The following is a 15,444-nucleotide window of genomic DNA, read 5'->3' on the forward strand; positions in this document are numbered from 1 at the left end:
TCCAAGCAAGAATGAAATTTTATTTCTGCTTCAACAATAAATATACCTAAGTTGTTTTCCAAATCTTACCTCCTGATCAAATGTCTTTAAAAGTGAAATTTCGTATTATCTTTAGTTGTGATCTGTCCCACTTGGAAATTAAATATTTATCTTTAAAACCACAGTTTTAAAGCTCAAACCTTGTAGCACTGAGCACTGGTGCTCAGGCACCTCATGATCAGTTTCATTAGTCACAGAATAGCACCCACTGGTTACAGAGGCCCCACTTTTCACGATGATGAAGCAGTGGAGGCTTTTCACCCACCCAGAAGCTAAGTTTTGATGGCTTTGCCTTCTAAGGCATCAAACATGTCTTCTAAGGCCTTCTCCACACACTGGAGAAACTCCCGGGCATTGCGGCCTGGGTAAGAGGAGACGTTGCAGCCTATCCAGTTGTCATGAACAGCATACCCAATGCCAAAACCATCAGCGACCACAGGCGCAAAGCCGCCGAGGTTCACTGCTGGGCTGTTCAGCGTGCTCGTGGACAGGATGTTGTGGTTTATCCGTCCATATGCAGGGTCCAGGTACAGCTCCGGCAGTTTGATCCCTTTGGCTGTTGCCAAGTACCGCAGAGCAAACAAGTGTCGATCAAAGCCCTGGCCTGTCAGAGACAAGATGGAAAATCAGAGTCTCAGAATTTCAGAACTGAAAAGGACCTTAGTAAAATCTCCCACCCATGGTAGGAATACCCTTCACAGCATCCTGGAGAGTGGAAGAGGGGTCTGTCTCCCTCTATATGCACACCTCCAGCTTACTAACCTCTGGAGTTCATTCCAGAATATTCCTTTTAAAAAAAGCCATGAACAGCTGAGCTAAAAATCATCCTAAAATGAACATGATTTTTAAATTTCTGAAACTGAATCAGTTTAGTCAGTTAAGAAAAGTAGGCAGACAGCACACTACGGACTCAAACCCCAAGATAAAACCCCAAGTCCAAGTCAAGTGTAAAAAACAAGATTGAGTCAACGGAACAAAATGGAAAGGGTATTTGACCAGGGTTCTGATCTCAGCTTTACTGCTAATTTGCTGTGTGAGCCTGGGCCAGTGGCTTCAGTTTCCTAGACCTATAACATAGAGAATGATGAGACCAGAATACTGAGCTACATGAAAGGACTGGATTATGTGAGCCTCCAGATCTTGAATTTTACCACGAAGAGCAAAAACAGATGACACTTAGGTTGGAGAAGAGCTTCTGAGATGGCCTATTTACAGGGAGCCAACACACTACAACTGAGGTGGTATAGGAGGGGCCACAGGCTTAGAAATCCTACATTGTCAAAAGCGAGTTTGATGACCAGTAAATGATAGACAGCATGTGCCACAGCTGAAAGTGACCTTAAATGATGGTGAAGTTAGATGCACTTCCCCATCCCTGCTTCAGAGCAGAGAATATTCTGATCTCTAGTGGCTAGTCTGGCTGTTCAGACTGCTTAAGGTAGAAAAAAATAATCATCAGTTGGCCAAAGGATTAAACCTAGTGAAGGGGTGGAAATTGGATGTGGAGTAGAATATTACTGAGGCTTACCCCCAGCTCTGAGGGCAACAAAGCCCAAGGGCATGCTCCCCACCCCCGCCTCACCCATCGCTGCTTCCTTGGTCAGCTGGCTGTGGTACTTGGAGCACTGGGCCATCATCTGCTGAAGCTCTCCAGCGCTGTGCTTGGAGGGCTCCCTGACAAAGGCCTCAGAGCATCTCTTTGTGAAGGTGGAGGCCGGGCGGATGGTCTCGGTGCGGCCGTGCTTGAATGCTGCTGTGCTACAGGACTCATAGGTGGCCACTGTCTGCCCATACTGCCGCAGAAAGGCCATCTGGAAAGCCAGCTGAGCCACCGAGTCAGGGCTCAGCTTCTGCTTTTTCAAGAATTCTTTGCCTCCTCTCTGAAACTGGATGCAGTCAATGGTGAGAGTTTTCATGGTGGCATCAAACTTTTCCTTAGCAGCACTAATGCCAGACTTTAAAGCATCATTCAGCTTGAAGTGGAGTTTCTGTACGGCGACAGGAGAATCAGTGCTGGCCGGCTGGCTCTGTGGAGTGACAGCAGGGGCCTGAGTGCTGTCTTTAAATACTTCATTAAAAAACCTGAGCACTGCAACTCCATCGCCCCAAGCATGCTCAAAGTGGACCGCAGCAGTGCCGTCCTTGGCTATAATGAGGTTAAAGGATTTATCAAACCAACGGTTTGTGCCGTCACCATGCAGCATGTTGTGGGACAAGTGGACAAGGTCCTTAATGGGGAAGTCATCCAGGCAGAGACAGAACACAGCAGAGTCCACTTTCCTCAGGGTCTCCTCATTGCCACTACTCACCAGCTTCTGCCTGAGCTCTGCCCAGATGTCCCGATTCTCAGTGGTCAGATACGCCAGTGGGAATTCAGGGGCCAGGCTGTTGTCCGAGAGAATGTACTTCAGATGAGCCTGGATTTCAGAGGTGCTCACAATGTTCCCATCTTGATCTAGGACATCAAAGACATAGAAATGTCCTTTTCTTAGGACCAGGAGGTGCCTGGCCTTATCATCGGTAAAGAGCTCATCTCGACTGGGTCTGGGTAAACGAGTTGAATTGAAAAGCCGAAAATACTGGGACATATCCAGGGGATATGCATTGACCAAGTAGGCACCGTACCAGGACAGAGAGGAAGGCACAAAGCGTATGAGTCTCTTGAAGGTATCAGTGTCACTTTTGACAGGGTTCAAGTGGAATATTTCTGGCTCCAAAAGGTTCGCTCGAAGAGTCTTCAGAAACTTCATGGCAGAAACAGTCATGTTGGTTGCCCGGGTGAGCTGGTCATTGTACTCAGACTTTGGGTCAGGGTTGAAAGCCACAAATGGGTTAAAGTTTAGGACAATGGGGTCTCGAGCAGCTAAGTACATATCAAACCAGGGGCCTAAAAAATAAAAATTTTAAAAGAACAACATAAAGAGTTAATGTAGTCCCTAAAAATAAAATTTGAGAAAGAAAAAAAAAGAAATCAAGCATATGCAAAAGAAATGACATTAACCTCCAGAGGGTAAAATTTTCTGATTATTTTTTGCTCTGCAATAACTCATGCAATATAAATGGTGAATGGGATCATACAATACGTGGTCTTTTACATCTGATTTCTATCACAATAATGTTTTTGAGGTTCATCCATGTTATAGCATGTATTAGTTCTTCATTTCTTTATTTGCTGAATAACATTCCATTATACAGCTATCCCACGTTTTGTTTACCCATTCATCTGCAGTTGAACATCTGGGTTGTTTCCACTTTTTGGTTATTATGAATGATGCTGGGATGCACAAGTTTTTGTATGGACATAAGTTCTCAGTTCTCTTGGGGATAGAGTTAGGAGTGGAATTGCTAGGTCATGTGGTAAGCCTACATTTAACCTTTTGGGGAACTGCCAGGGTGTCTTCCACAGTGGCTGCACCATTACCAGCAGCAGTGTACAAGGGCTCCAATTTCTCCACATCCTTGGCAACATCTGTTATTGTTACTGTCTTATTTGGTTGGAGCCATTCTGGTGGGTAACCATCATTGTGGGTTTGATTTGCATTTCCCTAATGTTTATTAATTGTTTTTTCTCCCTCATTCTGTTTCCTTTCTTGACACTTAAAGGAATAAAAAACAGTAACACTTCACTTGCATTCATGCTTTAACAGAATAATTGTTAATTTCTACCCCATCTGCTTAGGTTTCTCTTGCTTCATCTCCTTTCAGGGATGACATTCACACAGAACTGTCTCCATAATATGGGGAAGTCTTCACCATCATTCTGTGTACCATGCACATTCCTGCACTCCCTCTTTTAGGAAATGCTTGAAAAGCAATTAGAAATAACTATCAGTGTGTGGGAACCACTCAAACTAGCCCTCTGTATTCCTGTGGACATTTTGCTTGTCAAAATTCCAGAAATTTTATCAGAAAATGTGCCTTCAAGAGAAGTTCCTGCTGTGGTTAGCAAGCATGGGTGAACTCTGTAAATTAGGGCTACTCTGCATGGAGGAAATATTTTTTACACACAAAGTGTTGAGGAAAGGATTAATGGACACAAATTTATCTACAATTCATTTGTTGGTCCATTCATTCCACTTCATTCCTTGATCACTGCTGTGCTGGGCCCCTGGCCCAGGGGATACAGAGAGGAATAGCACATGGACTTTGACTCAGAAGAACTCTGGTGAAGGAGACAAAGAGAATCAAAACATAATACCCTGCACTAAAATGGGGGTAAGATATATCTGATGAAAGATATGAATTTATGCTTCTGATCCCTTCAGTAAAAGAACTTTAAAGAGACATAAACCAATAAGGCAAAGAGAATGAGAAAGGAGGAAAAAGCAAATACTGGAAACTGGAAAGCATCCAGGCAACTGGTAATGACTAAAGCCAACTCAAGAAAGCCGACCCTAAGATGGCAGCAGAGAAAGCCAAGAAATAATATGAGTTACACAGCAGAACCCCCAGAGGGCTCAGGAATTGGCAGCCTAGATATATCTGAATAAAGAGCTGTTTAATTAGACCCCCCACCCTCATCTGACAGATTCCCTCCCCACTCCAGTAGAAGACCTGCTATTCACTAGAGAAAGTAAATTGGGGGACACAAGTCACAGAGCTCAAGCTTTCTTCCCTTACCCAACTCCTACCACAGCAGCAACCAGGAAAATACCTTTTGGCAGTTTACAGGGAGTCTAACCCAAAGACACTAACATTAGGGGCACCCGAGGAAATGGTTTAGCCAGGTCACATTACAGCGAAGCTGTGACTGACAAGCCCACCCTCATCCACAGAGCTTCCCACAGCTTTTTACTATCTCATTCATCTCTGAGACAACAAAGAAAGATTATGAAACATCTGAAGAAAGAAAAGAGGGCAAAAGAAACAGGAAAAAAGCAACTTGGAGATGGTCTATGAAGATGAGAACTTAAAAGAAGATTCCCAGATAAATTATCAAGCATATAGGAAACAACAGAAGGTATAAGATAATTATTAACTTCAGAGAACATGAAGTTTGTATGCGAAAGAAAAAACAATCCCACTGTGCTGCATGACTCAGCTGACAGTAGTGTTTACATGATCATAACTGTAAATAAATACTGGGTATTGAGCTAGCTCAAGTTACAAAGAACTATACTGTGACAATGAGGGGATAGGAAGTGTGCATGACACTCAGGTATGTGGTGAGGACATTAAGAGACTGCTAAATCCTTATCTTCTATAGTGAGAGGTCAGTAGATAATGCCTAAAACTAAAAAAGTTAAGATGTATCAATATAAGCAAGTAATACAGAGAATGGAGGGAAATGAGAAGTGAGAAATTAGGGAAGGATCAGGAAATTGCTGTTTCTCCAAACAAGTCTGAGAGAACTATTCGATTCTTTAAACTATTTGCATGTATAACCTTATTAAAATATAAACTAAGTTAAAAGAAGTGGGAACAGAGGTGGAAGTTCCATCCAACTCTGAATTGAAAGGGGGAAGGACTAAAAAGTTTCACAGAAAAATCATCCTACCTGGATCTTTTCTTTTTATCGAGATGTAACTGACATATAACATTATATTAGTTTCAGGTGTACAGCATGATTTGATGTTTATATATATTGCAAAATGGTCACCACAGTAAGTCTAGTTGACGTCCGTCACCATATATAGTTACACAATCTTTTTTCTTGTGATGAGAACTTGTAAGATCTATACTCACAGCAACATTCAAATATACAATACAGTATTGTTAACTACAGTCACCAGGTTGTACATCATATCCCCAGGACTTACTTATTTTATAACTAGAAGTTTGTACCTTTCGAGTCCTTCAACCATTTCACCCACGCCCTCTCTACCCCCTACCTCTGACAACCATATTACCTGGGTCTTAAAGGAAGAATTTGCCAGGTAAAAAATGGTAGTAGATGGATAAAGCAAAGAAGAATGAAAGGCTGAGGGAAGGAGTTGTTCAGTTTTGCTGAAGCATGAGTGTGTTGGGAGAATACTAAAACACTGGCCAGAGGGGGCAGTTGGGTCAGATCGCGGAGGACCTAGAATGATACACACAGGACACAGGACTAAATCCTGCATCCTTTTCAGACAACTGATGATTAGGTTCTGTCTTGATCCTACCTACAGAGCAGGCAAGCCATTGCTCTGGAGCATGGACTCCAGTCAATACCTCACAGAGGAGGAGCTCACTCAGCCTTAACGTTTATCTCAGGAAGAGAGGATGAGACATGACTCAATGCTGGTTTCACCAGAAATAATTCTCAGACCAAAACAGAAGATGCCATACTTTCCATTATGGGGGGCTCTGGAAAACATCATGCCCACAGCCCTGCCTACCCACCTGAGATGTAGCTTGTGTGTTTATTCTGCTTGTCCTGAGCGACCAGCTGCTCATGCAGTTCTTTTCCAATCCCATTTGCAAAACTCTTACAAAATTGTTCTGTTTTCCTGAAATGCTCAAGAAAAGATAGAATCAAACCATGGCAGGGAATACACGCTTTGTAGATTCATGGCCAAGGACTCACACACAGAGCTTTGGGTCGCCAGTAGCATATCCCTAGAACCTGGGACAGAGATCAGAAAGTACCTCTGGTCAGAAGAACAGGAATCAATCTAAAACCGGTAAGTCTAGGATATCTTCTTAAAATGATTGGGAAAATGAATCCACATCTCATAAAACAATGTGTAATCTAAGAGACAGTCTGGGATGGAGAAAAGAATGTAAGCTTTGGAGTCAAAAAGAGCTAATTTTGAATTCTAGCTCTGTTATTTTCAAACTGTGTGATCTTGGATAAGTTACTTGATCTCTGAGTCTCAGTTTCCTTATATTAAAATAGAGATAATATACCTTATGTGATTTTGAAAATATTTATATAGCTAAGGATTTAGGATTATCTGAAACAGTACTTAGTAACAGGTAGCGATTAAATCATTACCATGTCATGAGAAGCTTCAAGTGACTAATATGGGATATTTAAAAGCAGAGGATTACATTATGAATAGTTCATCTGTTTTTTTCCATCATTGTCCAGTGAAGGACTCTGTGATTCTGTGACAATGCCAGTTATTTGCACAACAAATTCTCATTGTGGGAAAAGAGTACTACACCAGGATACAAGAGCTTGATAGAATCCACTTTGTGACAATATCCAATATTATTTTCCAATTCCATGCTGAGTTAGTTTCCTAGGACTGCCACAACAAAGTACTACAGACTGGATGGCTTAAAACAATAGAAATGTATTCTATCACGGCTCTGGAGGCTAGAAGTACAGAATTAAGGTGTTCACAAGACCATATTCTCTCTGAAGACTCTAGGGGAGATCTTATTCCAGGCCTTTCTCTTAGCTTCTGGTGTTACCAGGTGTCCTTGGCATTCCTTGGCTTGTTGTCACACACCAATCTGCCTGATCTTCACACGGCTGTCTCTTGTCTTCTTGTAAGTACACCTGTCATAATGGATTGAGGACCTACCCCACTCTAGGATGACTTCATCTTAACTAATTACATCTGCAGCTACCTTATTTCCATATAAGGTCACATACTGAGGTTCTGAGAAGGCAATGAATTTTGGGGGGCATACTATCCAACCCAGTACATATGCTCACCAAGCAGACTTCTGGTCTGTCATATGCTCTCCTCGTGAACTCCCATACCAAGAGCACATGCCCTCTGAAATGACCAGTATCAGCTAGCCTACCAGGTAACACCTGCCAAGACAATACAAATTTGGCATTCTGGCTGATAAACCATTGCCTATTGCGTCTAGTTAAAGAGATTCTCACCTCAGCGCTTGGTCAGTTGTTCATGAGTGAAAAAATCTATCTCCTGAATTTACAAATGAAAGACTCAGTCGTAGGTGCCTGGTGACCCAATCAAATCAGATACTTCCTGAAGCTTGATCCACCACCACTTGCCAGCCTCTCTTAAATCACCTAACCATGGTCATTCCATTTCTCAGCATTTACCTGAACTGGTCATCGTCCAAGAGAGGCTTCTGTGCACTGAGGTATCGCCTAATGGTGTCTTCAAGTTTGGGAATAGGCAGCCTGGGAAGAAAGCAAAAACAGTGTAAACGTGACAATATGTGGGAGAGGTTAACTAGCTTCCCAGCCCAAACTAATAAATAATTACTGGATAATTAAGTTCCTTCCCCAAAACCAACAAAGGGAAGCCACTGACAATTAAGAATAGATGCATTTAGTTATCAGTGAATAGATGAAGTATCAATGGTAGCTCTGTTTTTAAGTAAAATGATAATTTTTAACGTATTAATGATGAATTTCATAAGCTAAATTAGGAAATAAACTAGCAGATTTAAAATGAGGAAAGCAGAAGCTACCCAAGGCATTCCTGTTTGCTGGACACAATTCTAACACCTGTGCTAACCCTGTATTGACACTGATTTTAATTCTACCCCTAGTTGGAACAACTGTCTTTTTTTCCCCTAAGATGATAAAAAAACAAAAGTTCTATTTTTAAATTTTCTGTTGTATTTTATGACAGAGAATAATACAAAATGGAAGTACAGGTCTGTCTGCAAGCCAGCCAACCATGGGATCAACCAGCAAGCCATGCTCAGCCCACCAGGAGTCCTATGAGGAAGAACCAGACCTTCCTCTGTGCTTCGTCATCATTCTCTACCAGTGGATTCCCAAGCACAGCTCTGGTGATGAAGTTACTGGTCGACAGTGAAATGAAAACACATGGGCAGTATAGTGAGGTATACTTTCTTTTTCATGTTAATGATTTTATTGAAAGACATATTCCCTAGTACCAAAACTTAATCAGAATGTTATGTTACCTCTGCCAACTCAAAGTTAACACATTGAAAATATCTAAATATAGCAGCCATTTAGGAAAACCAAAAAGTTATCCATAACATAGTTTAAAACCTTACTCTAAGACATGTTCTTCAGTTTATTTTTCAATGTATGTTTACCCAAAACATGATGTCAAAAATAAATCTGAGTTATTTACAGCCATCATGGACTTAGGCTGCACGGAGTAACCACTCAGAACACTTTCACACTGCAGATCTCTTTACATTCGTGAACTTCCACAGAAAATCCCCAACCGACCCCAGCTGAATTCATAATTACAAAGTTACCTACTTACCTTTCTCAAATTTTATTTTGATACAATAGGGACATAAATGAACATTAACCTTTTTAAAAAAATTCTAAATTAGAAGCAACGGCAGTTTTATAAAGACAGTCCTTATTTAAAAGCTTCTGGGGTATTAACTCTAGCCTGAACTTCCTTTACTGGGGTAGAGCAAGCTTTCAGAGTGATTATTTATTTTGGAGTTGTTAATACAATAGAAAGTGAATTTTCTCAATAGAACTAAATTAAGGCAGTATAAATTCTATATAAAAATTTTCATCACAGATGTAAAAGTCACCTGTTTTCTATAAAATATTAACAATAACTTAACAAATGTACTAAGCTTACCAAGTCTGGTTTTTTTGCCTTATATAACGTACCCTCAACGTAAATGTCAAATAACAATACAACCCATATGACTGGGATTATCTGATACTTGCAGGTGACGGCCATGGTTATGAAGTTGTTGGTTCACGTATGGAAAGTACAGTGAGCTTTTCACAAAGCTAAATTCGCTTAAGTGAAAAATCTGTCCTTAACTCTGAGATTGTCCCCCTCCCCTCCCTTTTTTTGGATGGCAGTCATAAAAGGTCTTTCTTTTAAGTAATAATGTTGATAATATTTTCCCATATAATATAACAATATTTTTCCATATATCAGACTCCATCTTCTGCCTATGAGTTGGAAAGAAGAACTGCCTCACAGACAAAGATAAACTGTAAGCACAGGGAATATAACCAATAATTTATAATATGTATAAATTGAGTATAATCTTTAAAAATTGTCAATCACTATGTTGTACACCTGAAACTTATATTGTAAATCATCTATACCTCAACTTTAAAAAGTGTGAATTTTATGGCATGTGAATTTATCTTGATAAAGCTATTAAAATTATTTTTACCAAGTCACTTTTCAATTCTGGTGATCAATTTTTTCCTCAGTAAGATGAAGGATCTAAAAAAGACAGTTTCTAAGGCTCCTTTACAGTCTGTGACTGCAACCTCAGAAACCCAGGCGATTCCTCCCCTTGTAGAGCAGCAGACCTTCACAATAGTGAAGAGGGCAGACTCTGGCTTCACAGCTCTGTGACTCTGGGCACGCCGCCCACCCTGGACCTAATTTTCATCATCTATAAAATGGGATGATATTAATATGTACTCCTAGGGTTCTGTGCAGATTACATGAGCCAATGCAAGTCACTGACTCACAATAGTGCCTGGCACATAGTAAGCACTCAATAAATAATAGGTTTTATTACCTACTCAGTCATCAAGTCCTGTAGATCCCAATTCTGCCACTAGACCGGTCATGACGCTAGAGAACTACTAGCTCATCATCTCTCTGTCAGCGCCCAGCACAGGGTTTAACCATTTCTGTTGTTTTGCCTGCTCCCGTCCTTTCTCACTTCTGGTAACAGCACCTCCTCCTATTCAAGTCCCTGCGGTTCAGGTGGAGCTCACTACACGCCCAGCTCCCATGGGTGGGCTTACAGCTTACTGGTTCAGAACCAATAAGACCCAGTAAGAACCTATAAGACTTAATTACAGGGGTTTTCTTTCCAACTGTTAGGACAAGGGAATCTTTGATAGCCAGGTCACTAAGAGATGAGTGTGACTGCCACTTTGTCACCATGAGGAGAGAACCTACTTGAGAATGGAGTCACACAAATGACGAGCTGAGTGGAAAGGCAAAACAGAGTCTTGATGACATCATTTGGTCCCCTTAATCCAACCTGGATTTTTCAGGTCTGTTGGCTTAAGCCAGTTTAACTTGGGTTTCTATAGCTTGCTCCCACAAAGGCCCTTACTGTGGCCTTTTCAGTAAGTGTTTACTTACGGTCAGCATTTTTTCTCTACTCTTAGAAATCAAGCTGCGAGGTCACCTCCAGTCTCTTTGCACTACCCTTTCTCCACAGTTCCTCAAAGAAAACCCAAAGTGGGTTCATATGCTCACCTATAGCTCCTTGAGCTCCTTGAGATATAATTCACCAGATGCCTTAAAAGAGGTAGAGCTAGGGCCTTTGAAAGATTCCTGGTAGGTCCATTTAAACCATGGGGGTTCTCCTTCCCAACCCTCTAGCTAAGAACCCTATCCCCATCTAAACAGCATCTGCTAAAATAAAGATGGAAGAAAAGTTATCACTACCCAGATTTATCTCCTGTGTAAGTGATTCTATCATTACCCAGCCAGTCTCCAAGCAGTAGACATTTACTGTTCTCCCTGCAAGATTACAGCTGTAAAACACAGCTTTCATATTTTTACGCAATCTAGTTCTTATTTAGATAAAATCATTCTGGATATCAAGATAATCTGCAGAACATGCCTTTGGGGCCCAGAACATTACTGTTTCTACCTGTTATCCTCCACACCCTGGAAACTCTGGCCTCGCCTGCCTCCCAGGTGAATTCTAGAAAAGATGTCTATTATGTCTTGAATACCAGTTATCATCTAAAGTTAAGAGAGGTTAGAAGAGAAACAACAGATAATTGACAATTACTGCAGATCAACCATAGGCCTAAAATAGTGACCTGGTATTATTTTTTTTTAAAGACGCAATGCCCCTTCTCTGAATCTTTCTTACTCTCCCAAGCACTAAGTCACTCCCATCCCCACACTTATACAACACAATATGCAACAAATGTCTGTTTAAGGTAGTTACAGTACTTGTGAATACATACTGGGTACTTACCATGTGCCTGGCTTTGTGCTAAGTGCGTTATATCAGGGTATTTAATTCTAACAACCCTGAGAGGAAGGTATTATCAGCATCCCCATTTTTAGTTTAGATGATTTGCTCACAGCCATGCAGCTAGTAAAAAGCACAGCTGGATTAAAAATCAAATCTGTCTCCTGTCTCAGGATCATAACCACTATGAGATGCTGCTTCCCACGTAACCATTATATCATAACTATCTGTTTACCAGTCATATCTCCCCCACTATTTAGTAAGCTCCTCATCATGACTGACTGGTCTCCAAATCCATAAATGTTTATCAGATTAATAACATGAATGTGTAGGTCTGGCAGATCCATACTTTGTCTCCCTGGGACTTGCAGTTTTACATTCTGAGGTTAACTGTTCAGTGTATAAAAATATATAAATATAATCCTTAAAAAAAACCCACCTAACTGAAATGTACACCTAATAATAGTTTAAAAGGTAAATTTTATGTTATGTATGTTGACCATGCTAAAAAAGAGCAAAGAAAAAATATAACATCTAAAAGCCAAGCAAATGATGGTACAAAGGTTCCTAGAGGAAAGCAAGTCCAAAGTCACTTGATTAAAGACAGTGATATGACAGAAAAAAGAAGAGGGAAGGGGTGAAGGGAGACCCAGCTGGACCAGGTAATACTAAAGGAATAGTCCTTCCCATGCCAACTGCTAACGACTGTTCCCTATTTTGGCATCTTACCTCACTCTAACCTCCCAACAGCCCCATGAACTCTGTGTTCTGCTCCTACTACACAAGTAAGAACTAGGGCTCAAAGAAGTTCCCTGGATTGCCTTAAGTTACAGAGTATCATATCTGGAATGTGAAACTAAGTTCTACCAGATTTCAAAGCCAGGATTTTTCACCTAGTGTGACAAAAAAATGAGTGTGAAAGATAATACACTTTACCTCTCTAGACTCTTGGAGATAAAAGGAATCTCATCTAACCCCCAACTTGGAGCTGAGGTCGTGGTAGACTAGGTGGAAGATGTCCTTTAAACTTTCACGTGGATGATAAGTGTTACTGTTTGAAGCTCCAAGATATTTGTGCTGTGAATTGGAGGAAATGATCTTAAATATTCTTCCCAGCTTTCCAATTCTAAAATGGAGAAAATCCCTCTGATCCTAAATCTGGGGTGGGGCCTGGGCCTGTCTGGAAGTTAAAGGCCATCTGACGCTGGGCTTGGCAAAGGAAGACAGGCTCTGTCACTCCTCACCTTTCCCCCACATACTGGCTCAGCTCATATCCAGGCTGTCAAAGCTTATCCCACTGGCACAGAGACTTTTTTTCTCCTCCCCGTCTACCTGTCAAATTTATTTTTATTTATTTATTTTTGAGTACAGGTAGATTTATTTAGAGAGATACATACTGCATAGGGTGTAGGCTGTTTCAAAAGGCAAAAGAAAGGCCACGAGATGTGGGGGTTGGGTGCTCGGGTTAAAGTAAAAGTCGGTACACACTCCACAGACAGAGTGCGGGGCCGTCTCCAAAGAGGAGGGAGCAACAGAGGAGGGAGCAAGAGAGGAGGCCCCTCCTGCCAAATTTAAACATTGAGACTGGGTCTAGATAATCTTATGTTAGTTCATTTTAGATGTCTGCCCATTATAGTTTCACAGGAATCACCCCAGATGATATTCTTGAGAGGGTGGGGGTGGGCAGTGATGACAGTGGGTTAAGGGTTTCCTGAATGTAGAGGAAAAAAGGCAACCTAGTAGCTGGGGGTGATGACTGTGACAACCTTGGTTCTCTTCATGGGGTGGGGAGAGCTGGTCTCCAATCCCTGGACTGGGAGAACCCTGATGGCAGCTTGGTTAGAAAGGAAGTAAAAAGGGTCTTTGAAACAAATTTGGAAATTGACACCAGGAACTAACTGGTGAGTAGCTCAAGAAGTTAAAGTCTGATTTTAGAGGATGAAGGAATTGGGGAAAATTTTTAATATTGGAGGAGATTTGGCAGCTTAGATTAAGGCTGGGAGTTACAAAGACTGGGAAAACTGGAAGCTGAATTAAAAAAAATACTGGGTGAGGGAAAGAGAGGAAGATTTACTGGGGCTGTGTTAACAAGGGAAGTAGATTCTGGGAGAAGTGTTTGAAGGTCGGGGGAGTAGCGATGGTGAGAAGGCACAGAGAGAATTTGGGTAGGCCCTGGCTCTAACGTGAATAAGATAAGATTTTGAGAGTACTGAGGGTGGGGTCTAGAATTCTGCGAGGGTGGGCTGAAGTTGCAGGGGGTAAAGTGGGTTAGGGAGGATATTTTGAGGGAGGAAGGAGAGGCAAGCGTTGAGGAAGGTTTGGCAGGGGTGAAAGGTTTCCAGGTGAGGACTGCTAGGGGGAAAGGCAGGGCGCTAAAACAGAAGAGTCCTGGAGGCACAGGGAGTGAAGCCGAGGATTCTGAGTAACAGGCGTGGAGAAGGTGGAGTGCTGGGAGAAGCTGAGGGGGAGTAACTATTAACGACTAGGAAGCTGAGGGGGACTGACTATTAATGACCAGGAACTGGCCGTATTCTGGGAAGGAATGTGGGGGACACCCTAGTTAAGGGGTAAGGACAGTGTTGGAGATATGCAGGTTGGACATTTTTCAGGGAGAAAGGTGAGGGACCAATTAGGTATCTGATTGGAAGCTGGGTTATCGGAGGAGTTTGAGAAGAGTTTGAGAGAAAATCTGAGAGAACAAAGCAGGGGAGTAGGGGGTGGGGTAGAGTTCTGAAGAGAATTTGAGCGTTCTGAAGTTCCTGTGCCAGGAGATCCCGAAAGTCACAGGATTTTCAGACTGGAGGATGCGGCGGTGTCCGGGGTCGGAGTTTGGGGCGGAAGAGGGTCAGTAGGAGAGCCGTGAGTGACTGAGGCTGGGGCCGATCCCGGCTGGCGGTGGGCGGCGGGGACCGGGAGGCCGGGCTCACCTGGGCAGACTGTCCTGGTAGTGCATAGTGGGCACGATGCTGCGCTGCAGGTACTGGCCGGGCTCGAAGCCGGCGCTCAGGGGCCGACAGGAGCCTCCCCGGCCAACGGCAGGGCTCCGGGGCCAGGCGCGCAGCAGCAGGCGGGCCACCATCGTCCCGGAAGGCGGCGGCAGCGAGAACGCGGAGGGTGGGGAGCTGTGGCGTACAGAGACCAGGACGCTGCCCTCAGTGTCCCGCGGCGCAGAAGCCGGGACGCGGGATCAGTCGGTGCTCGTCCGCGGACCACTTCCGGCCACGGCCCCGTCCACGGAAGGCCCAACCCACGGAATGGCCCGCCCACAGACGAAGCCCCGCCCACACAAGCCCTGCCCGCCTCTCGGAGGGTCCAGCCCACCGCCTGGCGGGCCGGGCTGCTGCCTCCCGGCTGGGCTGGCCTCCCTCCAACTCTCCAGGCGGCGGGAAACGGACCTCTGAAGCCACTCCTTTCTCCTGTTGTGGAGCAAGTTAGAAACTGAAACTGAAGCAAAAGAAAAGCCGAAAAAAGCTTTTGGAATCTGATAGCCTTGATCCAGGCTCTGTCCCTGGGATATAGTGGGAAAAAATTTTAAACCTCTGTTTCCTCATCTGAGAAATAGGGGTTATCATCATTGCTATCTAGGAACGCACCTCTCAGGTTCCTAGATAGGAAACGAGATCACTTGGT

At 42.9% G+C, this 15,444-nt stretch overlaps 1 protein-coding gene across 1 annotated transcript; it reads right to left on the reverse strand.

Moving 5' to 3' along the window:
• Nucleotides 1-15,051, reverse strand: CPT2 (carnitine palmitoyltransferase 2). Its single transcript, XM_006200504.4, has 5 exons — nt 14,742-15,051; nt 7,988-8,068; nt 6,361-6,467; nt 1,622-2,926; nt 1-643 (listed from the first exon to the last, which is right to left on the reverse strand). The coding sequence occupies exons 1-5, from the start codon at nt 14,891-14,893 to the stop codon at nt 312-314; spliced, it is 1,977 nt and encodes a 658-aa protein (XP_006200566.2). The 5' UTR covers nt 14,894-15,051; the 3' UTR covers nt 1-311.
• Nucleotides 15,052-15,444: the final 393 nt, after the last annotated feature.

Source organism: Vicugna pacos, chromosome 13 (genome assembly GCF_048564905.1).
Source record: "Vicugna pacos chromosome 13, VicPac4, whole genome shotgun sequence".
In the NCBI taxonomy this organism is placed as follows: domain Eukaryota; kingdom Metazoa; phylum Chordata; class Mammalia; order Artiodactyla; family Camelidae; genus Vicugna; species Vicugna pacos.

Coding starts and splice junctions, on each gene's coding strand:
- CPT2 (XM_006200504.4), bottom strand. CDS start 14,893: ATGGTGGCCCGCCTGCTGCTGCGCGCCTGGCCCCGGAGCCCTGCCGTT. Junction 8,069..14,741: donor TACCAGGACAGTCTGCCCAG/GTGAGCCCGGCC, acceptor CTTTCTTCCCAG/GCTGCCTATTCCCAAACTTG. Junction 6,468..7,987: donor TTGGACGATGACCAGTTCAG/GTAAATGCTGAG, acceptor TGAGCATTTCAG/GAAAACAGAACAATTTTGTA.